This window comes from Carassius auratus, chromosome 37 (assembly GCF_003368295.1).
Source record: "Carassius auratus strain Wakin chromosome 37, ASM336829v1, whole genome shotgun sequence".
NCBI classification, from domain to species: Eukaryota; Metazoa; Chordata; class Actinopteri; order Cypriniformes; family Cyprinidae; genus Carassius; species Carassius auratus.
This window is the reverse complement of record NC_039279.1, coordinates 11,173,296-11,195,575: the sequence shown is the minus strand read 5'-3', so window position 1 is coordinate 11,195,575 and position 22,280 is coordinate 11,173,296. Positions and strand designations below refer to the sequence as shown.

At 38.8% G+C, this 22,280-nt stretch overlaps 2 protein-coding genes across 6 annotated transcripts in view; one reads left to right on the top strand and one right to left on the bottom strand.

Moving 5' to 3' along the window:
- plcd3b (phospholipase C, delta 3b) overlaps positions 1-12,424 on the bottom strand; it is a 105,657-nt gene extending 93,233 nt beyond the window's left edge. The window contains exons 1-7 of the mRNA XM_026222770.1: positions 12,374-12,424; positions 11,804-11,898; positions 11,061-11,228; positions 3,160-3,388; positions 2,607-2,736; positions 2,127-2,352; positions 1,557-1,758 (exon numbers count right to left, since the gene is read on the bottom strand). Coding sequence (XP_026078555.1) covers positions 1,557-1,758; positions 2,127-2,352; positions 2,607-2,736; positions 3,160-3,388; positions 11,061-11,228; positions 11,804-11,870 — 1,022 coding nt within the window. The 5' untranslated portion in view covers positions 11,871-11,898; positions 12,374-12,424. The remainder of the gene's footprint in view (positions 1-1,556; positions 1,759-2,126; positions 2,353-2,606; positions 2,737-3,159; positions 3,389-11,060; positions 11,229-11,803; positions 11,899-12,373) is intronic.
- Positions 12,425-12,788: 364 nt separating this feature from the next.
- Positions 12,789-22,280, top strand: part of acbd4 (acyl-CoA binding domain containing 4) — a 35,524-nt gene continuing 26,032 nt past the window's right edge. Inside the window, exons 1-9 of one of the 5 annotated variants that reach the window (XM_026222765.1) lie at positions 12,789-12,837; positions 12,965-13,011; positions 13,223-13,369; positions 13,569-13,689; positions 13,833-13,917; positions 14,061-14,181; positions 14,262-14,390; positions 14,600-14,688; positions 14,829-14,973. In XM_026222765.1, coding sequence (XP_026078550.1) covers positions 13,297-13,369; positions 13,569-13,689; positions 13,833-13,917; positions 14,061-14,181; positions 14,262-14,390; positions 14,600-14,688; positions 14,829-14,973 — 763 coding nt within the window. In that variant the 5' untranslated portion in view covers positions 12,789-12,837; positions 12,965-13,011; positions 13,223-13,296. The other 4 variants (XM_026222769.1, XM_026222766.1, XM_026222768.1 and 1 more) reach the window with 4 other exon arrangements.

Sequence of the window (22,280 nt, the reverse complement as noted above, 5' to 3'; positions counted from 1 at the left end):
TTTGTTAAACTAGTTTGCTTACAATTACATTAACATTAACCATACAAACTACAATTTACAAAAATGTATATATGTATATATGTATATATATATATGTGTGTGTGTGTGTGTGTGTGTGTGTGTATGTGGGAAATGGGAAATTTATTTACATATGGGAAATTTATTTTTTTGAAGATGATGCTAGGTTATTTTAAGGGTGTGCAATATTGACACAAAATGTAATATATTCATTACCATATTTTGCAGAGCGTGTTTTTGAGATGGTTTAATAAGCCTGACATGGATAAATAAATATGACACTAAAGCCACCAGTAGGTGGCAACTAATCTCTGTCTTTATGAGTGAGTGAACTGACTCATTCAAAACGGCTGATTCATTTAGAAATTAAGTTAGTGATCGTCTTTATGAATGGGCCACTGAATCATATATTCAAATGCTTTGTTCAAAAACAAAGATGAATTCAGTAACAAAATACTGAGTGCTGCACAGAGACACACAATTGTTCTCACTTTGGCCTTGTTAAAAACGTTTCCTTGCCGAAACCGAGATCGACAGCACTGTGACTAATGTAACACACTTAATACTAGCATCTTTTTATTTGAGCTATAGTATAAAAGCGATCACACTGACATTCGGGAAAGCAACACTCTTGATATAGTTAGACATTACTTAACGATCATGACATAAATATTAAAAACAATACAGGACATTTTTGCCTCATATCTTGAATTATATTGAAACCCGATAGCCTTCATCTGACACAGTGTGTTTTTTTTTTTTTTTTTTTGCAAAGTTACAAAATGTCAGTTTGCACAAGACTGAAACAACAGTTAGGATATAAGTAAACGATGAATATTGCACACTCCTTTCTCATTTACTTTCTCCATACGAAGCTGTCCAGTGCGTCACAGTGTAATTTAATATCACGAGTTGTGATTAAACTTAACGTTACATGTTGGCGTTGAGATAATACCCTTTTTCCATTTCGCCTTAAATAGCCTGTCCGTCGTTCCAGGCCAAATGTCTTCTTTTGGACATGTTTAAAATCACAATAAAATTGCCACACAAGCATCAGTTACAACGCAGCTATCATCATATCCTATGCTGCTCGAGATTCCGGCACCGCTTTAAAATGCGCGTTAAGTTTCAAGGTAATCAACATAAATTGATTAGTAATTTGTTCCTCTTTAAATAAAAAAAAAAAAAAAACAATATATATATATATATATATATATATATATATATATATATATATATATATATATATATATATATATATTAGGGAACACACTTTATTTAATTTTCAAACTGATGTTTAATTTATTATTTTATATTATTGTTGAAATCCTCGTGTGGGCCAGATTGGACACCTCTGTGGGCCGTGTTTGGCCCGCGGGCGTATGTCTGACACCCCTGCTTTAGAGAAAGTGTTTGTTTGTTTTTTGTCTTTGGTTTTAATAAATATGTAATCTTGTCTAGAATGCATGCAAATTTGTATGCATTATCTGCTAAAAGGACCAGTGTTGTCTTTTTTAATATATATGTGAGCACTGTACCTGATATAAGAGTCAATACTGCTCTCGCCGATGAGCTGGTCTTTAGTAAGGTAGGTGTTGTGTGAGGAGGAGATAAAGTAGTGACTGAGTGGGTGGCTCATGTCCTGGTAGACTCTGCCATGCTCTGGGTTGTACACATCATTCTCCTTAGACAGCATGTACATAGTGAAACCATTGGGCGTCATAAACTGGTTCTTCTGGGCTGCATGTGACAGAACATAGTTGCATCTTCAAAAATCACAAGCCTGATAAACAATGCACACTGCAATACAACAGGCTTTCAAATCTGTCTTGGAGCATCCCCAGCACTGCACATTTTGTATGTCTTCCCTCATCTAACACCTAATTCAACTCATCAGGTCATTAGCAGAGACTGCAAGACTTGGGCGTTTCAAATAAGGGAGACATACATGCCCCAGGACAGTTTTGAAAGCCACTACAATAAAACAGTACTGATTATTACTGTAAAATAAGAGGTTACTCAAATGTATTCTGTTTTTATCACTGAACGTTTAGAAGATTTCTACCAACGATTTTGTGTTAAAATCATAGTAAGCAAAGTGTGAATACCCCATTCATTGAGCTCATAGGTAAGGATGAGGCTCTCAGCATGTATAAGCGTGTGGTCTTCGCCCTGGTCTTTCAGGAATTCACGCAAATCCACAGTGGACAGGACATAACCATTAGCAGAGTACTGCTGAAACACTGCATCTAGCTCAGGCCGACGTAGTAACTCACGGCAAAAAAGTTCAATCTCCTCATGTTCAAGTCGTCCGTCTGCTGATTTATCACACCTCTGATGTGCAAAGACATATATAAAGCAAATTAAATTATATAAAGCAAATTAATTTATTCTAATTTCTGCATTTAAAGTGCAACAATTTACATGTTTATAGTATTGTTATTTCTTATTCTTAAAATGAATTTTGTCTTTAGTATTCATTATTGTCTGTTTTTTCAGCATAATAGGCAAATTTGCTCCGTGATTAAAGAGTTTTTATTCAAAACATCCCAAAGCAGGTCAAGTGCAGCCAGAAAATAAAGGCTGACCTTAAAGAGGCTGGCAGCATTTTCTTCACTCAGGTCTATGTTGATCATCTTGAAAAGGGTCTGGACCTCTTCATATGACATCTTGCCATCATGGTTCATGTCAGCTTGTTTCAGGTAGCCATAGATCCAGGTGAGAGCAGTCAAGGGTATACACAGAATAAAAAATAGCCATAGTTTAAATGTGCTGTGATGTCTAATAGACATTAGTCAGTGTTGTGGCTATATTTTGTTTATCATAAATTAAAATGAGGCTATGAAGGGCATATATACCATTTATTAAATAGATTGTTCTGTTCTAATTCTACATTCTAACATTAAAAACTGCAATGCTGTGTCAAATTCAGGAATTTAAAAAAACAATTCTCAGTTAATCTCTGATGGAGCACAACATTTGTTACATACTGAAGGAAAGGAATGCAAGAAAAAAAAAAACTATTATCCTGAAGCAAAAGAGAAGGGTAACTAAATCCCTAGAAAATAACTTTTCATTTCACAGATTGATAAACTGGGACTGTAGAGTAAAAACTGAATCTGATTATAGGATGAAGGATATTTGTCAAGTTTCTCTTTCTGGGTCATGTTATTGACTCTGCCTTGCAGGGTTTGAATGCCACGGACCCAGTGCTTGGCTTCCTCTTTTGTGTCACACTGGAGATCCAAGCTCTTCCTTCCTCCCTTGAACACAATGGTAAGACATTGCTCTTCTGGAAGCAGGGTGGCCATGTTTCTCAATGTCTCAGACTTACAACCCTCCTGCACACACTCCACTTCCATCACAGAGACTAAAAGGAAAAGAGGAATGTTTAATTTGATAAAACTGGCTTAGTTTAATCAAACATTTAAACCGATGTTGTTAATATTGACAGTAGCATACAAATAAGAAAACAAATAATGATTGAGCCAAAACACAGACCATGTATAATTCAGTAGACCAAATAAGCCAAAAAAGCCTCTAAAATTAGAAAATGCCCATGCCAGTGTGCAGGAGGTAGACAGCAGTGGCCTAGAACATACAGCATAGATTATTTACTCCAATATGGTCTCCATATTTCTGTCCTGTCAGCGGTTTAATTGACTTTTTATACAAAATAAATGGCTGTGACACTAAACCTAAATGTCAGCTATAGTAACAGTAAGTTTCATACTGATTTATGCAAACCTAACATGGCTAGTGTTAACAGAGATTTGTTTTATGGTGGAAATCACCTGATGTTTTCATATCTTTATTTATCCCTGTACTGCAGCTAGAAAGATATTTGTAAATAATATATTATCTTTCAGTGGTTTATCTCCACGCTGTAGTGCCAAAACAAAGAATTGATTATTAACAAATTACAAACATTATATTATACTTAACCGAATCTGTAGGGGGCGAGAATGAGTCTTTAAACCTGTGTGTATGCCTACTGTGAAATTACCACATCAAACGTGATGTGCTATCATGGATGCAGCTAAGATGCCGCCGGGTTTGCTTCAGGGAATTGTTTTTTTTTTTTAAAGAAGCTTCCCAATGGAAACCTTGACAAGACACATGCCTGTTTCACACATACTCCGTCTGCAGTGTGTATGCAGTCTGTTTGCATTTCGTATGTGGTGTAGAAGCAGCACGGACTCATACTCATTGTGCTTTCACACAGGACGCGTTTGCAGTCCGCTACTCAGTACGTAAACGGTCGCTGCACTGCTGCAGACGCAACGCTCCTGGAACGCACTGACGGACCTCAACCGCATGAACGTTGGAATCCGTTAACATGGCTGCGTAAAAAAATATCCAAACGCATACGCACTCCAGACGGATTATGTGTGAAACAGGCGTAAGGTTGATTGCACCTTGTGGAATTCGTTTACAGCTTTCTCAAGCAGTTTGTGATGCATTTTGGAAACAGGAGATGAGCCCCTGGTCTAAAGCACCGCCTGTCTTGAGAAAACTGTTCTAAAAGACTTAACGTTACTTTTAGTCATTATTTTATTTGGGTAGCACAAATATTCTGAATGCCTTCGGCAGAATTCAAATAAGCCATTTTAATCTAGATTAATTCCAAGATTACAGTGAGATTAATCTAGATTTAAAAAATTAATCTATGCCCACCGCTTTCATTAAACATTTAACGTATGTGATCATGCACATCTTGAAAATCTACAGATGATTTTAAGAGATGTTATAAAAAGATAAAATGTTTTTGTTAAGGTGCAGCACTTGAGGTGTTATACAGGTTAGAAACACGGTTAGTGGTATGGGTAGGTTTGATTATTGTTTAAGGGTGTTATGTATTATGTAAAGGGGTAAACAGTGTACGGGGTCAATTAAGGGAACATGGTTCAATCTGTTTATATTACATTATTTTGATGAGTAAACAAGCATATTCTTGAATGTGATGTATGATTCAATGAATATCCTGTATATACATTAATATTCTTAATATTAAGTGTCAATTATTTGAATAATTTGAATAAGCTTTCCATTGATGTATGGTTTATTAGGATCTGACAATATTTGGGCGAGATACAACAAATTACAAATTACATTTACTCGCGTTACTGTGATTGTGTAGCTTTTTTGTGTACTTCTACTTTTTATTTTTATAATCTGTCATTTTATTACATTTAGTTAGAAGTATTGTACTTTGGAAAATTTTAAAATACATTAATTACTGAGTATTAAAAAAAATAGTTTCCTGTAAACTTCGGCAGTAGGTTAAATAATGGGCAGGAGAGTAAACTGGCGCTAAAATCACAAGAAAGATGCAGACATACAAGACTGGCTTTATGGTGCAGGCCCAGCTGAAAACAAAACCCCATCATATTCATAGTCTCTACTTCCTCCGCAAACTGATAAGAGCAAGAGCCCTGCCCCCCATCATGTACACCTTCTACAGAGGCATCATAGAGAGCATTCTAACGAGCTGCATCACTGTGTCATATGGCACCTGCAATGCATCCTGCTGGAAGACTCTTCAACGCATAGCAGGGGCAGCTCAGAAGATCATTGGTGTCTCCCCTCCCTCCAGGACATTTACGGAACCCATTTCATCCGCAAAGCCCTCTGTATTATAGGTGATTTCACCCACCTCTCACACAGCTTCTTCAGTCTGCTGCCATCAAGGAGGAGACTACAGAGTCTCCAGGCCAGGACCAGCAGACTGAAGGACATTCATCAGGCTGTCAGGAAGATGAACTCGATCCCGAACTTGCACCCCCTTCCCTCTTATGGCCCAGGCACCAAAGAAACACGAACCCCCATTTTTCTTGTCTCGTGGGATAAGTGTCTCGTCACACCCCTACAAAATACTGATAATGTCAAATTGCACATAGTTAAAACAACAATTAAGATATTATCACAGATGTTATATATCGCACACTCTGCACTTCTGTCTTTTTGGCTACTTTGTGCAAGACCTTTTCCACCAACATCAACATCTTGAACGGAAGATAGTGAAGGGCCTGACTCAAGACTCGTAGATCCAGTATTGGCCGACGGCCACCGCTTTTTTTGGGAAGGATGAAGTAAGGGCTGTAGAACCCCTGCTTCATCTCAGCTGGAGGGACTGGCTCGATTGCATCCTTTGCCAGCATGACAGCAACCCCCTTGCGCAAGACACGTGCGTTTCAGACTGCAACCGAAGTCTCGAGAATGCAACCGAAATTGGGAGGCTGCCTGGCAAACTGAATTGCATAGCCGAGTCAGATTGTGCAAATGTGCCAGCAGGACATGTTGGGCAGTGCAAGCCACACCCCCAAACTCTGAACGGATGGCACCAAAGGGACAATCAACACACTTGCAGTGGTGCAGCGGAAGACCATCGAGCTGAAAAGGCCAGAAGGCATCACGTTCTGACTGATCACTGCAGAACTCCCTGTCACTGACCAGAGCTGCGTGGAGAGGCATTGTGTATACCAACTGCAGTTTCTTGGATGCTAGCAAAGGGGGCATCATGGGCAAGAGTGAGGAAACGGTGTCACTCACTGTCAGCCCACGGGCCTGAGAACCCAAAGGAAGAGGAAATTGCTTTTTTAGAAAATGTGGGTACCGCTGGCCCTTAATCCAGTGGCAGAACAGAAACAAACAAAAACTGAAGATTCTCCAGCCGGCCACCCCCAGGTGAAGGAGCGGCACTGTCTCACCATCTTCTGAGAAAGACCGCTTCCCACATCTCCAGGTTACCCGTGTCAGGGCCACTTCATCAACTTTTTAGATGACTTAGTGGCTGGCTGGGACACGGGGGGCACTGCAGGGCTGTGAGAGGCTCGACACGTTGGCCTTGGTGTTGTTTCAGCACAGGGTGGAGCGGCTCTGGAGGACGTAGGGCACCCACGGCGACAAGCAGGCTGAGGCTGAGGCTGGGCAATTTATGTGGCCAATCCAGTGCCATACTTAAACTCATCATAATGCTAGTCTCTATCAGTTTACATTTCCAAACATTTTTATTTTTTTTTGCCATTAATTCTAATAATACAGTGAGATTTTTGTTTGCACAAGGAGTTTGACAGCAGCCAGTGCTCAACACAGAGATCTGATCCCACCATCTTCTAGTCTGTCTGGAATAACATAAAGAAACTGGGCAATGTCTCCAAAACACATTGGCCCGAATGCTGAGCGCTCCCCGCCCCGGAATGGGTCAATGGTGAAGAATCGCTGGTGGAGGAATGCTGAAAGACTAGAGAGAATGAAAGCAAAGCTGTTATGATTATTAAGCTGCTATAGTGGTTCTCTTTTGTGGTGGATGGATAGAGGATGTGATTACTGATGGTGAATTGGCAGCATTTATCATCTGCGCGTGGCTCTCTCTTGAGGTGGTTGGATGGATAGTGCAATTATTACACGTTGATTATCTGCCTGTGCTCCACCCGAAATTTGTTAATAAAACATCACGTTGTAGGTTACTCTCACAGGAAACAGTCCTCATCCTCCGTAAAATGCTTTACACACATATTTGTAGTGAACTGTACCGAAACAATATTGTAAATACAACTTATCCAATGATTTCTAGTTATGTCCTCTTTTGGAAGGCCAAACAAACTAGTTTCGCTTTCACAACGAAAAACATAACTTTTCCAGGAAATAGCGGCAGCAAAAATAAAAGTTACGCCTTCTTTTTTTGCGTGAACATTTTAGCAGCGTTATGCAAATCTTCCCACATAGTGACATAGACATTAGGAGGCATGTTAGAACGAGCCGTTTTAGGGGAGTGTGAGCAAGTCTTTTATAAAGAATATCTCTTTGGATTTGAGAGTTTAGTCTTTGCAACTTTACAGATCTTCTTTTTGCACCAAGAGCCTGTAATATTGTAATCGCATTATATGACCCCTTTAAAAACACGAGCTGCATGGAGAAAAAAACCCACAATAAAGTCTAGATATGTTTTTAAGTTTAACTTACATTCATTTTACTTGGCTTTCTAAAATGTGAGTGCAACAGTGATATATGTCTCTTTAAGAAAAGGGGCAAAATATGTTTAAACGGCTTGGTTTGAGTTTTGATGTAAACAAGATTTTTTCCGCAAGATCTTCTCTTTTTCAGCAATATTTTGATTGAAAAACTCCACATCTAGTAGCTGGATTGGCTAACAAAAACATTAAAGGGGGGGGGGTGAAATGCTCATTTTCACTCAATCTCCTGTTAATCTTGAGTACCTATAGAGTAGTACTGCATCCTTCATATCTCCAAAAAGTCTTTAATTTTATTATATTTATTAGAAAAAAAAAAATGTGCCGATTTTTTTCGGAAAAACACGTCGTGTGACGTGTGGGCGGAGCTAAAGAATCACGAGCGCGAGTAGGCTTTTGCGTTGAGAGCGTTTGGAAGTTGTGACATTACCGTGAGGAAAAAAAAAACATCATCCAAAACAAACCATGGCTAACAGTCAGATTCAGCCGTTTATTTATGATCCAGAATCAGATCCCGAGGCTGAAACTGAACAAGAGCAGCAGCAGCAACGACGTCTCTATGTGGTATGTATTGAAACTGTATATATTTGCTTAGCGGTTTTGGAAAATGACTAAGTTCCACTTTATGTCGTCTTTTTTTTTTTTTTTTTTGATTTACAAGGTTTACTTGATGTGCTTACACACCGATAGCTAAGTTAACAACACAGAGAAATTTGTAGCAGTTTTACTCACCGCCTGCGGTTCCAACACACGATCGTGACCCTTTTTCATTGGGATTGTATCATCCTTAAGAAATAAACGATACGCAAATATGGCGTCAAACTGGGCCTTATTTGTAAAACAAGCATCTTCGAAATGCAGGGAACAAACAAAAACACTTGCACAACTCCGTCGATGCTCTGTAAAAATAAACTCCGTCCACTGATCCCTTAATGTTTTTTTTTTTTTTTTTGTAATCTGTGCAGGGTTGTCTTGCCCTCGCAACCAAAAACACACTTTTTTTGTGACATTTCGCGACGCTCTCGCTCTGATCAGTGAATGTCTCTCTGCTCTACGGGAGCGCACGCTCTTCCGGCAGAAGTGCCCTCAGGACCCATATAAGGAAATTCCGCTCCATTTAACGTCACACAGACCCATACTCGAAAAAAACTTTCCGAAACTTGTGACAAACCGGAAGGAGTATTTTTGGAACAGAAATACTCCTTCAAACGTACAACTTAATTTTTGAAACTTTGTCCATGTTTAGCATGGGAATCCAACTCTTTAACAGTGTAGAAAACTCAGTATGCATGAAATAGCATTTCACCCCCCCTTTAAAATGCAATAACACTTACATCGTCATCGCATCTTGTGCGCCACTGATAAGGCGGCCTCCTTAAGTCGCACATAAAATTCAAATGCAACATTTTGTATATTTATGTATTTTGTATATTGTGTATATTGCTTGTATATTAAATTCGACAAAAACCTGAAATGACCGGTTTAAATTGTAAATGTTTTTAATCATTTGTATTGTATAACTTTTATAAATGTAATTTACTGTGTTTTTGCTGCCTCTTGGCCAGGACTCCCTTGAAAAAGAGGTTTTTAACCTCAATGGGACTTTGTTACTGGGACTGGTTAAATAAAGGTTAAATAAAAAATTTAAAAAATAGTCGAAACTCAATTTGTTTTTTTGACAACCCTAATGTCAAAGGTTTGTTTCCATTTAGTTCCTGTCTGTCCTCATTTGGTTAATTTCCTGTTCTTATTATTAGATAATCACAATTCATTAGTTTCCACCGGTGTTATATTAATCATCTCATTTGCTCCTTTGTTTCCCTTTCTTTAAAAGGCTTCAATTTATTTTTTCCTTTGTCCTGGATTAATGTTATTTCAAAAGGTATATGTGTGTTGAAGCTTATTGAAGGAATCATTTTATATTATATTTTATATGTTATATTATATTAAATTCTATATTGTAATATATATATATATATATATATATATATATATATATATATATATATATATATATATATATATATATATATTCCCCTGATAAGAATATCTTATTTTTCTGAATAATTCTGAAATGCTTCTTTGGTAATTGATCAAGTACACTTGCTGGAACATATCTTTAAAGAACCTCAACATGTCTTCTAAGTAAAGGGCAATTGCTTTTTTTAGGTTTCAAAGGAGGTGGCCTCATTAATGCTGTGCACTGTATGCATGTACGTATTTATTTTACTAAATTTTGTTATAAATCATATTGTTGATTTTTCTTAAAGGTATGAGATAATTTGACCCCTAATGACCATTTTCCAAGTTTCCCAAATTGGCATGCTGAAATATTGGGGGTGTCATTATCTTTGAAGAAAAAAAAAATCCCATTCTTGTCTAAAGAGCTTTATTAAATCATTCATAATATTCATAAACTGATTTTTCACACTGTACACTCCTAAACCCCAGGGGAAAAATAGTACAAAATTAACATTTCATTTATTCACCCTGAAGTTTTTTCTTTACCTGAAAAAATAAAAAATACTATGGAGGTCAATGGCTTCTAGCAACTGTTTGGTTAACAATATTCTTCAAAATAGGGGGTGTTCACAAACGTCTCAGCCACATCACAAAACACGATCTTTCTAACTAAGATCAATTATATAGCAACATTCTAATTTAAACCATGGGCATAGTTGCCAGGGCAATGATAATAAATTCATGTTAACTACATGGAGCAAACCATAAAGTGAAGGGCTGCTCTCTTCCCACCCAGTCACAGACTGTAATTAGAGTGTACAGTGAAGCTTAGAGAAACCCCCCATCTGAACTACAAATAGACCAGCCCTGTAATGACTGTCAGAGCTGCGGCCAGTAGACCTGAAGCCTGTTTAGACAGCCATAAATAGGTGGTGTATTTAAAGGGAGGGGCTCTTACAGTCCCAGACCACAGAATACAGAACATCACTTTTCATCTACATACCTACTGCTTAATAAAAACCTTATTTTCAACATTTTCACAATCAGCAAACTACTTAGAAATTATTCTAATAAATACACACACTATATCTAAGTATGACAACTCACAGGACTGCTGACTTTTGGCTTTGTTGGTGGCCTTGTTTGATTCACACCAGACAGTGACTCCGTCATTCATCAGCTTTAGCATGCGCTTCCTCTTCCACCGTGGAGAACGTACCTTCATCATAGAGGACCCCTGCAGCATCGTTTTCACATCATCATCATCCTGGACCCCTGCAAAGTTCATTGATAAGTCTGATGATTGTGGCACTTTAAAAATCATAGTATGATTACAAACCATAAACCATATACATGGTTTTCTCCATGTAACTAATCAAAACAAGTCTGTATATCACTAATTAGCGTGTAACCATCACCTAATGTGAGTGAAAGTAAAAATAATTTCAAGGAAATTTTACCAAAGTTTTGAGTGGCTTAAAAACTTAAAAAGTTGCAATACGTTAAGTTACGTTAAGTTCACTTTTCGGGGAAAAGGATAGCAATTCGAGACATTGTGGTATATACATAATATATATATATATATATATATATATATATATATATATATATATATATATATATATATATATATATATATATATATATATATTCTTATAAGCCAAGGCCAAAGCACAACTCAAATATCTCATAAAAGAGCCATTTTCATTGACCATGACCAATGAAATGATCACTGAAATGAGAATTGCCCATTGTGTTAGAGCCAACACAAATACAAAACTAAAATAAATATAACTCTGTATGCGAAACCTTCAAAATGAACAAACAAATAAATAATAATAATGTCTTACCCATTTTTATCAGAGGATCATCTGGTTTAAGTTGGGACGTCCCAGCTACATTCTTCTTTCTCAACATGACGCAGTAGGTCTTCTTTCGTCTTAAACTGGAGAATTTGTGTGATAAACGGATGACTCTCTAGATAGTGTGCTGTACTGATGCAGCTCTGTATATATCAGGAAACAGAATAGACACTGCCCCTGTCTAATGAGCTCACGAATGTTAAAGAGCTGCTGTTATATGACATCACATTACTTTGGCTGCGTTTTTTCTTTTCAGTCTACGATGTACAAAAAATATATTCTACATAAATATAACGATAGAAACTGGTGCCGCTTAAAAGCATATAAAGCACAGACTTAGGAGACCAAATAAAGACGTATTGTGCTATCTATACGTTATGACCTGAATCTTAAACAACGATGTATATTTATAAGAGCAGCTCGTTTACATGGGATTAGACACTGACACAGAAAAATAAATAATTATACATCTACAATATCTTCAATTTAAAACGCAAATACACCGACCAATAAAAAAAAACGTGTTGAAAATGACCACACTATACTATGAATTCCTACCATATACAACGATGCGCAGACGATCCTGTACTGAGATTAGGATTAACAAAATGTCTCCCTCTATCGATTTCAACATAAATAAATAAATAAATAACTCGAGGCTGCAGAATCGCCAACGAAAGACGCTTAAAGGTAAATCGTAAAAAATAATAATAATTTCTTACACAACTATAAATATTTTTTTTATTCTTAATGTAAAAATAAAATGTCAAAATAATAAAATATTCACACACCTTCTTTACTATTAACTAAATAAGTAATTAATTGTCGAACATATTTACATGTTAACTTTTACGATGTAAAACTGCACATTTTTGTAGGCTAAATTATTATTATTAAACAGTTTTTTTTTTTCAGCTTCTTTTTCTTTCTTATCTTTCGTTTGTAACAGAGGCCAATCACCGTCGTAATATCCCATCACGTGACCGAACCAGGAAGTGATCTCCTGGTCGAAATTCCAAGAGGTGAAAGATCCACCCCCACCCCCCTTTATTTTTAGAAGACAGCATAATTTAGTTTTCAGGCTCACTGATTTTACAAGGTGCACCGCTTTGATGTAATGTGATTGGTAATTACATTGTCTTATTACAGTTATAGGGTTCGGATGTAATGGCAGCAGGAGTAACGTTACATGGCAGGTGAGTTGAAACTCGCGACTTGCTTGACCTACTGGTTTATAACCACAAATCATAGAGGACATAAAATCTAAGTCTCCTGGAAGAGGAATAAAAAAATAAAAATGATTAAATAAGTGTAATCGTACAAGTAATCTGAGAGAACAATTTCTTCCGAGACTTGATTTCTTAATTACAGAATGACATATTTGTCACCAGTAAATATAATTCACAGGTTGTCCCGTTAATGAACATTCGGCTGCAGGAGCGTTGGAAAAATAGACACCATCTGATATACCTTCTCTTACAATGTCAGAGATTGAGGACTGTCTAAGGCGCTTTCAGGCGGCTGTCGACGTCATTCAAAGCCTACCCAAAAATGGTAGCTTTGCTCGGAATATGCAAAAATTACATTGGACATAATCATGTACACTAACATATTTTGTAGCTGATATAAAGTGTACACAGCTTGTTATTGCATGCATCTCTATAAATTATAGTAGTCTACCTCTTCACACTGATGTGCATAATTTGCAGCAGCTCTTGCTTCCAGGGGTAAATTTTAAATTGCCCTTGCACAGGTTCCTATAGACCCTCTTATGAAGTGATGCTGCGGTTTTATGGTCTGTACAAACAGGCAATCTGTGGCCCATGTACAGCGTCACGCCCAGGATTCTGGGACCCTGTTGGCCGTTACAAATGGTAAAGCTTTTAAGAAGTTATAAACATCATATTCAGGTACTATAATGTGCCTAACTAAAGTACATGTGATGGTCTTCAGAGCGCTCAGAACATTTAAAGGACGGATTAAATTCATGGCATGTTTTTTTCTGGTCTTGTTTCAGGGATGCTTGGAATCAGTTTGGAGACATGAGTCGGGAGAGTGCCATGGCTGCTTATGTGGATGAAATTAAGAAAGTTGCACAAGAGGTAGGAGAGCTTCGATAATAACTAAAATATTAATAAAACAAATTTAGGCAAAAGTAAGTTTAGCAAAATGTTCTCTAAATTAATTATTATTATTATTATTTTTTTTACATATAAATACATTTGCGGCCATGTATTAATTACAGGTTATAGACACCATGCAAATCAATGAGAAGACTGCATCCTTTTTCTATTATTTTGAACCTCTCTATCATGTCATCCATGATATGCCCAGACCTCCAGAGGCACTTTTATCTCTCAGATCAGGTGTGCATTTATTTATGTATTTAGGTAAAATACAACGAGTTTTATGTGATAAAACTATGATTTTGGTGTGCATTTTAAAGATGGAAATGCCAGAGAGCCAACTTATGGTTGGGGTGATCATGAAGTGGAGAGGGAAACTCAAGAACCAGCTCTTCAACAGGAGTACACAGAGATGGTTCCTGAAAGTCAACTTCAATCTGATAGTGCAGGTAGTGTAGTGATTATGTATAAATGAGGGATCCAGAATATTTTGCAGTCCACCAAAACACTTTTTTTTCACAATATAAATTTGTTTTTTAAGCTTGTACAAACAAATACTTAAAATTTTACACTTTTTTATTATTTTTATTATTAAATTGGAACCCGCACAAGTTATGATCACTATCCAGACTTCTTTTATCGCCATATATGTGTGTAGAGGCACATGTGTCTGAGGTTCAGGGGCTGGCTAGTGACTCAGAGAGTGAAATCTTCTGTGACTCATTGGAACAGCTGGACACTGTTAAGGTATAAAATTTTACTAATTCTAATTAAAATGTGCGTAACAGTCTATGTGCCGCATTTTTTTTTTTTTTTTGTGCACAATGCCAGATGGTAATACCAGTTCCCAGAATGTGCATGCACTCATTGAGACCTCTGGAATCCAGGTGCATCATCACAGCCCTCTCTCTCAGGTGATTCAGATTGGAGCTGGACATGGTGGTGAGGGGGCAGAAGACAGGCATGGTCCTCCCATTAGGAGGAGAACCACAGGGAGAGAGGGGACGCAGCAGGGTTGGAGGAACCCCTCAGGTAAGTTTAATCTAATTCCAAATTATAAACCACAACACCCTTTTGACTTCTTGTATCACTATTACAAGTGCCACCATGTAACAATATTATGGTAAATTTTATAAAATTGTTACAAATATCCAAATGCATGGATCCCTACTTTTACATAACCATTCAAGATTTTAGGGTCAGCAAGTCCCAGTGATGTGCCTTGAAACCATTTATCTAATACAGAGAACTATGTTGACCATGATGTTATAATAAGTGACGCCACTGCCAGGGGCCAACTTAACCAATAAGCAGTGTTGGGGGGTAACTTCCGTATTTTCCGGACTATTAAGTCACACTTTTTTTCATAGTTCAGCTGGCCCTGCGGCTTATAGTCAGGTGTGACTTATTTATCAAAATTAATTTGACATGAACCAAGAGAAATGAACCAAGAGAAAACATTACCTTCTCCAGCCCATGCTGCTCAGTTCCCTGTAGTCTGCTACTGAGCAGTGTAGAGCGCCCTCTCGTGGCTGTAGACGGTAATGTTTTCTCTCGGTTCTTGGTTCTAAGTAAATGCGACTTAAGCCGCGTTTCCACCGCAGGAACTTTACCCAGGAACTAGGGACTTTGGCCTGGTACTTGGTGTGTTTCCACCGCAGGAACCAGGAACTAAATAAAGTTCCGGGTAAAAAAATGCCCCTCAGAAAGTCCCTGCTGGCGAGGTGGTACTTTTTCAAAGTTCCGGAACTTTCGGGGGCGGGACTTTGGCGCTAAACATTCTGATTGGTTGAGTTCACGCAGCATTGGTTGAGTTCAACCACCATTTATTCGAATCAACATTTTCAAAATATTACTCTTATTGTGTCATGAAATGTAATTTTAAAAGTATTTCAGGCGAGAATGTAGTTGTTTAAAACTCAAATCTGTGGTTTATTTATAAAGACAGTGCCTATTTAAAAATGTGTTTCGCCGATCTCTGAGACGGTGAGCTCCACTCGATCAGCGGGAGCTCAGTCCTCATGTATCCGCAGAGAGCAGCCTCATCTCGGATAGATCTTCTGATATGTGCCGCTGGCTCTGATGTCTCTTCAGTGGTTAAACATAAAATATAATTCAGCTGCGGGGTAAATCTAACAGGTTTTCTTTGGTCTGTATTCAATTTATCTATATGTTAAAATAAAAACAAAAAAGGCAAGTCTATATAATATTTCGTTTCATTGCAATGGCTGTACATAACATTACACATATCCCTGAACTAAGTACATTTCGGCAGCTGTTATTATGTTTAAATGAAAACGAAAGGAGGCAGTGGTATTTTATATCCTATTTAGTTTTATTGTAAATATACTGAGGGCAAAATAACAGTAGCCAAAGCGATCTGAGTTCACGCAGCATTGGTTGAGTTCAAACACCATTTATTTGGATCATTTTCAAATATTACTCTTATTGTGTCATGAAATGTAATTTTAAAAGTATTTCAGGCGAGAATGTAGTTGTTTAAAACTCAAATCTATGGTTTATTTATAAAGACAGCGCCTATTTAAAAATGTATTTCGCCGATCTCGTAGACGGTGAGCTCCACTCGATCAGCGGAAGCTCAGTCCTCATGTATCCGCAGAGAGCAGCCTCCTCTCGGACAGATCTTCTGATATGTGCCGCTGGCTCTGATGTCTCTTTAGTGGTTAAACATAACATAATTCAGCTGCGGGGTAAATCTAACAGGTTTTCTTTGGTCTGCATTCAATTTATCTATATGTTAAAATGAAAATAAAATATTATAATATAATATTACAAATATAATATTTCGTTTCATTGTAATGGCTGCATATACACATATCCCTGAACTAAGTACATTTCCGCAGCTGTTATTATGCTTAAATGAAAACCAAAGGAGGCAGTGGTATTTTATATCCTATTTCGTTTTATTTTAAATATACAGAGAGGAAAATTACAGGATTCGCGTCGTCGCTGACATCACACTCCCCAGTCAAATGCACAGAAGTCAGAACTAACTACCGATGATGCACGTCCAAAATCAGCGTACCTTTTTTCTTTTTTTTTTAAATCAGCGGTACTTTGTATTGAGAAACGCGCAGACCTACGTCACCAGTCTATTTGCCTAATCTACCCGGTACTTTACACCGTGGTGGAAACGCAGAAAGCAACAGGTCTGGGGGGGAAAAAGTTCCTGGGAAAAAAAGTTCCTGGTACAAATGTTCCGGGTAATTTCGGTGGAAACGCGGCATTATAGTCCAGTGCGACTTAGGCCGGTGACACACTGGCTGCGTGGCGTCTCTGCTGCGGGCCAGAAGCGTGGCGGCTGCCTCGCATTGTCTGTGTCTTTACACACCAGAAGCGTGCCTGACGTGGCACTGGCGCGCTGCTGCTACTGTGGGGGACAATAGAGGGAGGCCGCCGACAAACCAGGCTCTTGTCTTCATGAAAACAATATCAACTTTTTTTACACACCTACGCCTAATGATAAAGGACACCGTAAACAGTATTGATGGCAAAATAGACTATGTTTGACAGGTGCAATATTTGAAAATCGATAATTATTATTTATTTTTTTAAATTACATTTATGTCTGAATTTATGTCAACCTATAGACTTTTAAATATCAAAATGTCATGAATTAATATGTATTTGTGTACAAAAAGACGTATAAACATGGTTTACTATTATATTTTGCATGGAAACGCTTCCAACACGCGCGCATGTCGCATGAAAAATAGGCGTCGGTTCTATTTCTAGCATGCACGCATTTTCCGCGCGTCCCACGCAGGCAGTCTGCAAGCTCTAACCTGTTAACATGGGAGCCGCATTAAAAACCGACACGCCACATGGCTAAGACGCTTGCGCCATGCATCCAGTTTGTCGCCGGCCTTATATATGTTTTTTCCTCATCATGCCTTATTTTTGGACTGATGCGACTTAGGGTGTACTCACACTAGGCACGGTTGCCATGAACCGGGCCCGAGTACGATTGTCCCCCCTCCCCACTCCCCCTCTGGCCTGCACTCACATATAAGGTTTCAGCATTCGTGCCGGAGCACGCTTATGTCATTATGGTGCGACGGTTTCGGGATAAACAGGAAGAGTGACGCTCTCTGAACACAATGGAGTGCATCGCTCTGTTTTCTTTGTGGATAATTTTGTGTTGTTTGGTCCACAGCGCTCTCACAGCCTGTTGTTAAACAGATGTGTCGCCTTAGTGGCGCGAACATTTTCACGTAATTGTGCTGTTCGTATGAGGATGTTTGCAAGGTACCAGCTGAAGTGCAGCAAGGACTTTGCAGTTTTTAGTTTTTATGCGTTTTGCACCTCTGCCATAGACCAAAGCGACCCTTTCCCTGCCATGTTGGTTTTGGAGCGTTGCAAAACCGTTATGCAAAGCGTCCTCTTCCGTGCTCCGGCACGGTTAGCGCTCACACTGCATGCGAACCGCGCCCGAGTCCAACTGAACCGTGCCCTGGCCCACCTCTTCCAAGCGGGCCAGGGCCGGCTAATCGAGCCGCGCCCAGGCACGGTTTGGAGCACTCACACTAGTCAAACGAACCACGCTTTGCTGGTCAAACGCACTCGGGCACAGTTCAAACTGGCTAGTGTGAGTACACCCTTATACTCAGGTGCGACTTATAGTCCGAAAAATACGGTAGTTACATGTAACAAAATACGGTAGTTACATGTAACGGAATTACATAATTTAATTACAAAATAAATGTAACTGTAATCTGTTAGAGTTACTGAGATAAAATGTGTAATTAAATTAGTTACTTATAAAATTTTTAATGTTTACAATGGGGGTTACTGTTTACATCTAAGTATTTCGACAACCATAGAGATTTGATTTATTTATTTTTCCAATTGCATTGACTGCTCTAAAATATGAAGTACCATTGTTTCTGTAATTCTGTAATTCTGTAATCAAACTGCAAAAGTCGTTTACAGCCATGTTCACTCCGGTATTTCGCTCGCATCATCATGTGTTTAAAACACGTTTACAGTGGAAGTTCAATCATAGATTTGAGTTCGATGCATGATGTCTGTGCTTCGATGCGGCTGTACAGGCGAATAACATACGTCATAACTTAACGTATCTGATTGGTTTATGGGTAACCAATGATTTTAAACTTCAGACAAGCGCCCCCTAGCGAGAGAGTAAACACTTCTCTATTATTCCATTCCAGACTCTGTCTACGAAGCAAAGTGAAGTAGCAGAGTCTGGTATTACCAGGCTAAGGACACATGCGTATTTGATAACTTTTTAATTTCCTATTTGCGTTTATGTATATACTAGTGGTGGGCATAGATATTTTTTTTAAATCTATGTTAATCTCACTGTGATCTTGAAATTAATCTAGATTAATCTAGATTAAAATGGCTCATTCGAATTCTGCCGAAGGCATTCAGAATATGTGTGTTACCCAAATAAAATTGACAAACAGTAAGTCTTTGAGAGGGTGTTTATCAAGCTAGGTGGTGCATTAGAAAAGGGGCTCATCTCCTGTTTCCAAAATGCATCACAAAGTGCTCGAAAAAGCTTTAAACTAATTCCACATTGCACAAAGTGCAAACAACCTTACGCCTGTTTCACACATACTTTGTCTGCAGTGTGTATGCGTTGCGTATTTTTTTACGCACCCATGTTAACGGATTCCAGTTGCGTTCCAGGAGCGTTGCGTCTGCAGCAGTGCAGCGATCGTTTACTTACCGAGTAGCGAACTGCAAACACACCACATACGTAACGCACACGGACTGCATACGCACTGCAGATGGAGTATGTGTGAAACAGGCGTGAGCAGGGCCATAGCTGGGATCAGCGGGGACCCGGTGAAGGTTGTACCAGTGGGCCCTGTTTGAAATTGTTTAATTTGTATGTTCATTCATTTTTATTTATTTGTGCTATTTACACAATGTTTAATTTTTTTTTCAAGTTTGTAGGTGTCAAGGTACATTGTAAATAGGGGTGTGCACGGATAGTCGAACATTCGAATATTCATTCTGCTCTAATTATTCGATAAATAAAAATGGTATTCGAAATTTCAAAAAAAAAAAAAAAAAAAACTAATTTGGTCACTTTCTGTGATTCTCCATGGCATATTTGAAGATGTATGCAAGCAAAAAATAATTAATGAATGAATGAGGGGCCGTTCACATATCACGCCTAAAACGCATGGAAAACGATAGGCGCGCCGCTTTCTCCTCCTTTCCAAAGCACTTGGGGAGAAGCGCTCCTGAGGCATCTGCCGTTGCTAAGCAACAATGACGCTCTCTCTCCATGAAGATGCGGAAATTTCAGCAAAGGATAAATGGATTTGCAGCACAAAAAAATCGCTTTCAGTACCTCTGCTACTAAATTTATTTCAAAATGGCAATCCATATACAGCTATGATCAGCTGTTCCTTCATCTTGTCTGAGCTTTCAACGTTGTTACGGGAAAGGATGAAGCTGAATGTTTAGTTCTTGTCACATGACCCGCGGTGCGCTTGCGGCATTCTGATAAGTTGAGATGTTTTTAACTCGATGCGGTGCAGACACGCCTAGAAACAATGGGGGCGTCGCACCGTGTGCGCATCGTGACCGAGTCACTTCCATTATGAGCGCGCATTCCGCACGCCTACATTGGAAATAACGAACTTGATCGCGAAAAAGACGTGATATGCGATACGGCCCCTAAGAACTGTGGTTTTCTACAGTACTTCAAAATATGCCGTGGAGAACCACAGAAAGTGACCGAATTCAAGAAAACTGTTGCAGCATCTCTCAAGCAATGAATAAACACCACTAACTTGGAGAATGCAGTAAAAAACTCCTCTTCGCGTCTGCCCTAGACCCTCGGCACAAACATCTCAGGTTTCTCAATGAAAACATGAGAGAAGTAAGAAAAAAACATTTTGAACATTATCAGAACATTTTCCTTGATGCGAGTGGTGCGGATGCAGCCGCCACCACCAACGATGAAGAGGATGCAATGCCCACTCGTTGGAAAAGGCTGAACCAGTTCTTCAGCGATGATTATAGGGAGTCCAGCTGAGACGAGTGGGAACAGTTCTTGCTGGAGCCATGTATTCCACCAGATGAGGATCCCATTCAGTGGTGAAACGAAAACTCGAAGCGCTTCACAAAACGTAGTCTCTTAGCACACCGTTATTTATGAGTCTCGCCAACTTCTGTGCCATCAGAGCGCGTTTTCTCGGCGGCCGGCTTTCCCCCGATCATGTTTACATGCCCGTATTTCATTAACAAGAACATGTAAAACAATAGAAAAAGAGACTTGGTGACTGTTTCAAAGTTTCAAAGTTAAGTGTAGGCTACGTTCTACAATAGCCTAATTGCTGCAGTCTGCTTTACGTTTTTTCTTTGTTCACTTTTTTTTTTTTTGCTTTTAATCTGTACTTTTGTTTGTTTGCACGCATTGTTAAAGGTTTTCAGCTATAAAACACGATGTGTAATGTTCAAGCTTATTGTGTGTAAGCTTGTTCAAAATGACGGAAACATTTATATGTTGCTGAAAAATAACGTCTGTCTCATTAAACTTAATTTAAATAAACGAATATTCGAACATTCGTTTTTTGTGAGCTCAAATATCCGAATGTGATATTTGCGGAAAACGGAATTGCGTCAAAGCAACTGAACAACATTCATAAGGAAAACAGTGTGTCAATAATGCAAAATGATAGTTAAAGGCAGTTCATCATTGAATTCAGTGGTGTCATCTCTGTTCATTTAAATAGTGTCTGTGCATTTATTTGCAATCTAGTCAACAATATCGCTGTAGATGAAGTGACCCCAACTAAGCAAGCCAGAGGCGACAGCGGCAAGGAACCGAAACTCCATCGGTGACAGAATGGAGAAAAAAACCTTGGGAGAAACCAGGCTCAGTTGGGGGGCCGGTTCTCCTCTGACCAGACGAAACCAGTAGTTTAATTCCAGGCTGCAGCAAAGTCAGATTGTGCAGAAGAATCATCTGTTTCCTGGTGGTCCTCTGAGACAAGGTCTTTACAGGGGATCTGTATCTGGGGCTCGAGTTGTCCTGGTCTCCGCTGTCTTTCAGGGCAGTAGAGGTCCTTTCTAGGTGCTGATCCATCATCATGTCTGGATACGTACTGGATCTGGGTGACTGCAGTGACCCTCTGATCTTGATACAGAGTGGATCTGGTGGCTACGTTGACCTCGGAATAAGAGAGAAACAGACAAATATTAGCGTAGATGGCATTCTTCTAATGATGTAGCAAGTGCATAGGGTGTTATGGGAAGTGTTTCCGGTTCCGGTTTACCTAATTAATGCAGCCTAAAAATCCTTTACCGGATTTGGATTTTAAAAGCATATTAGT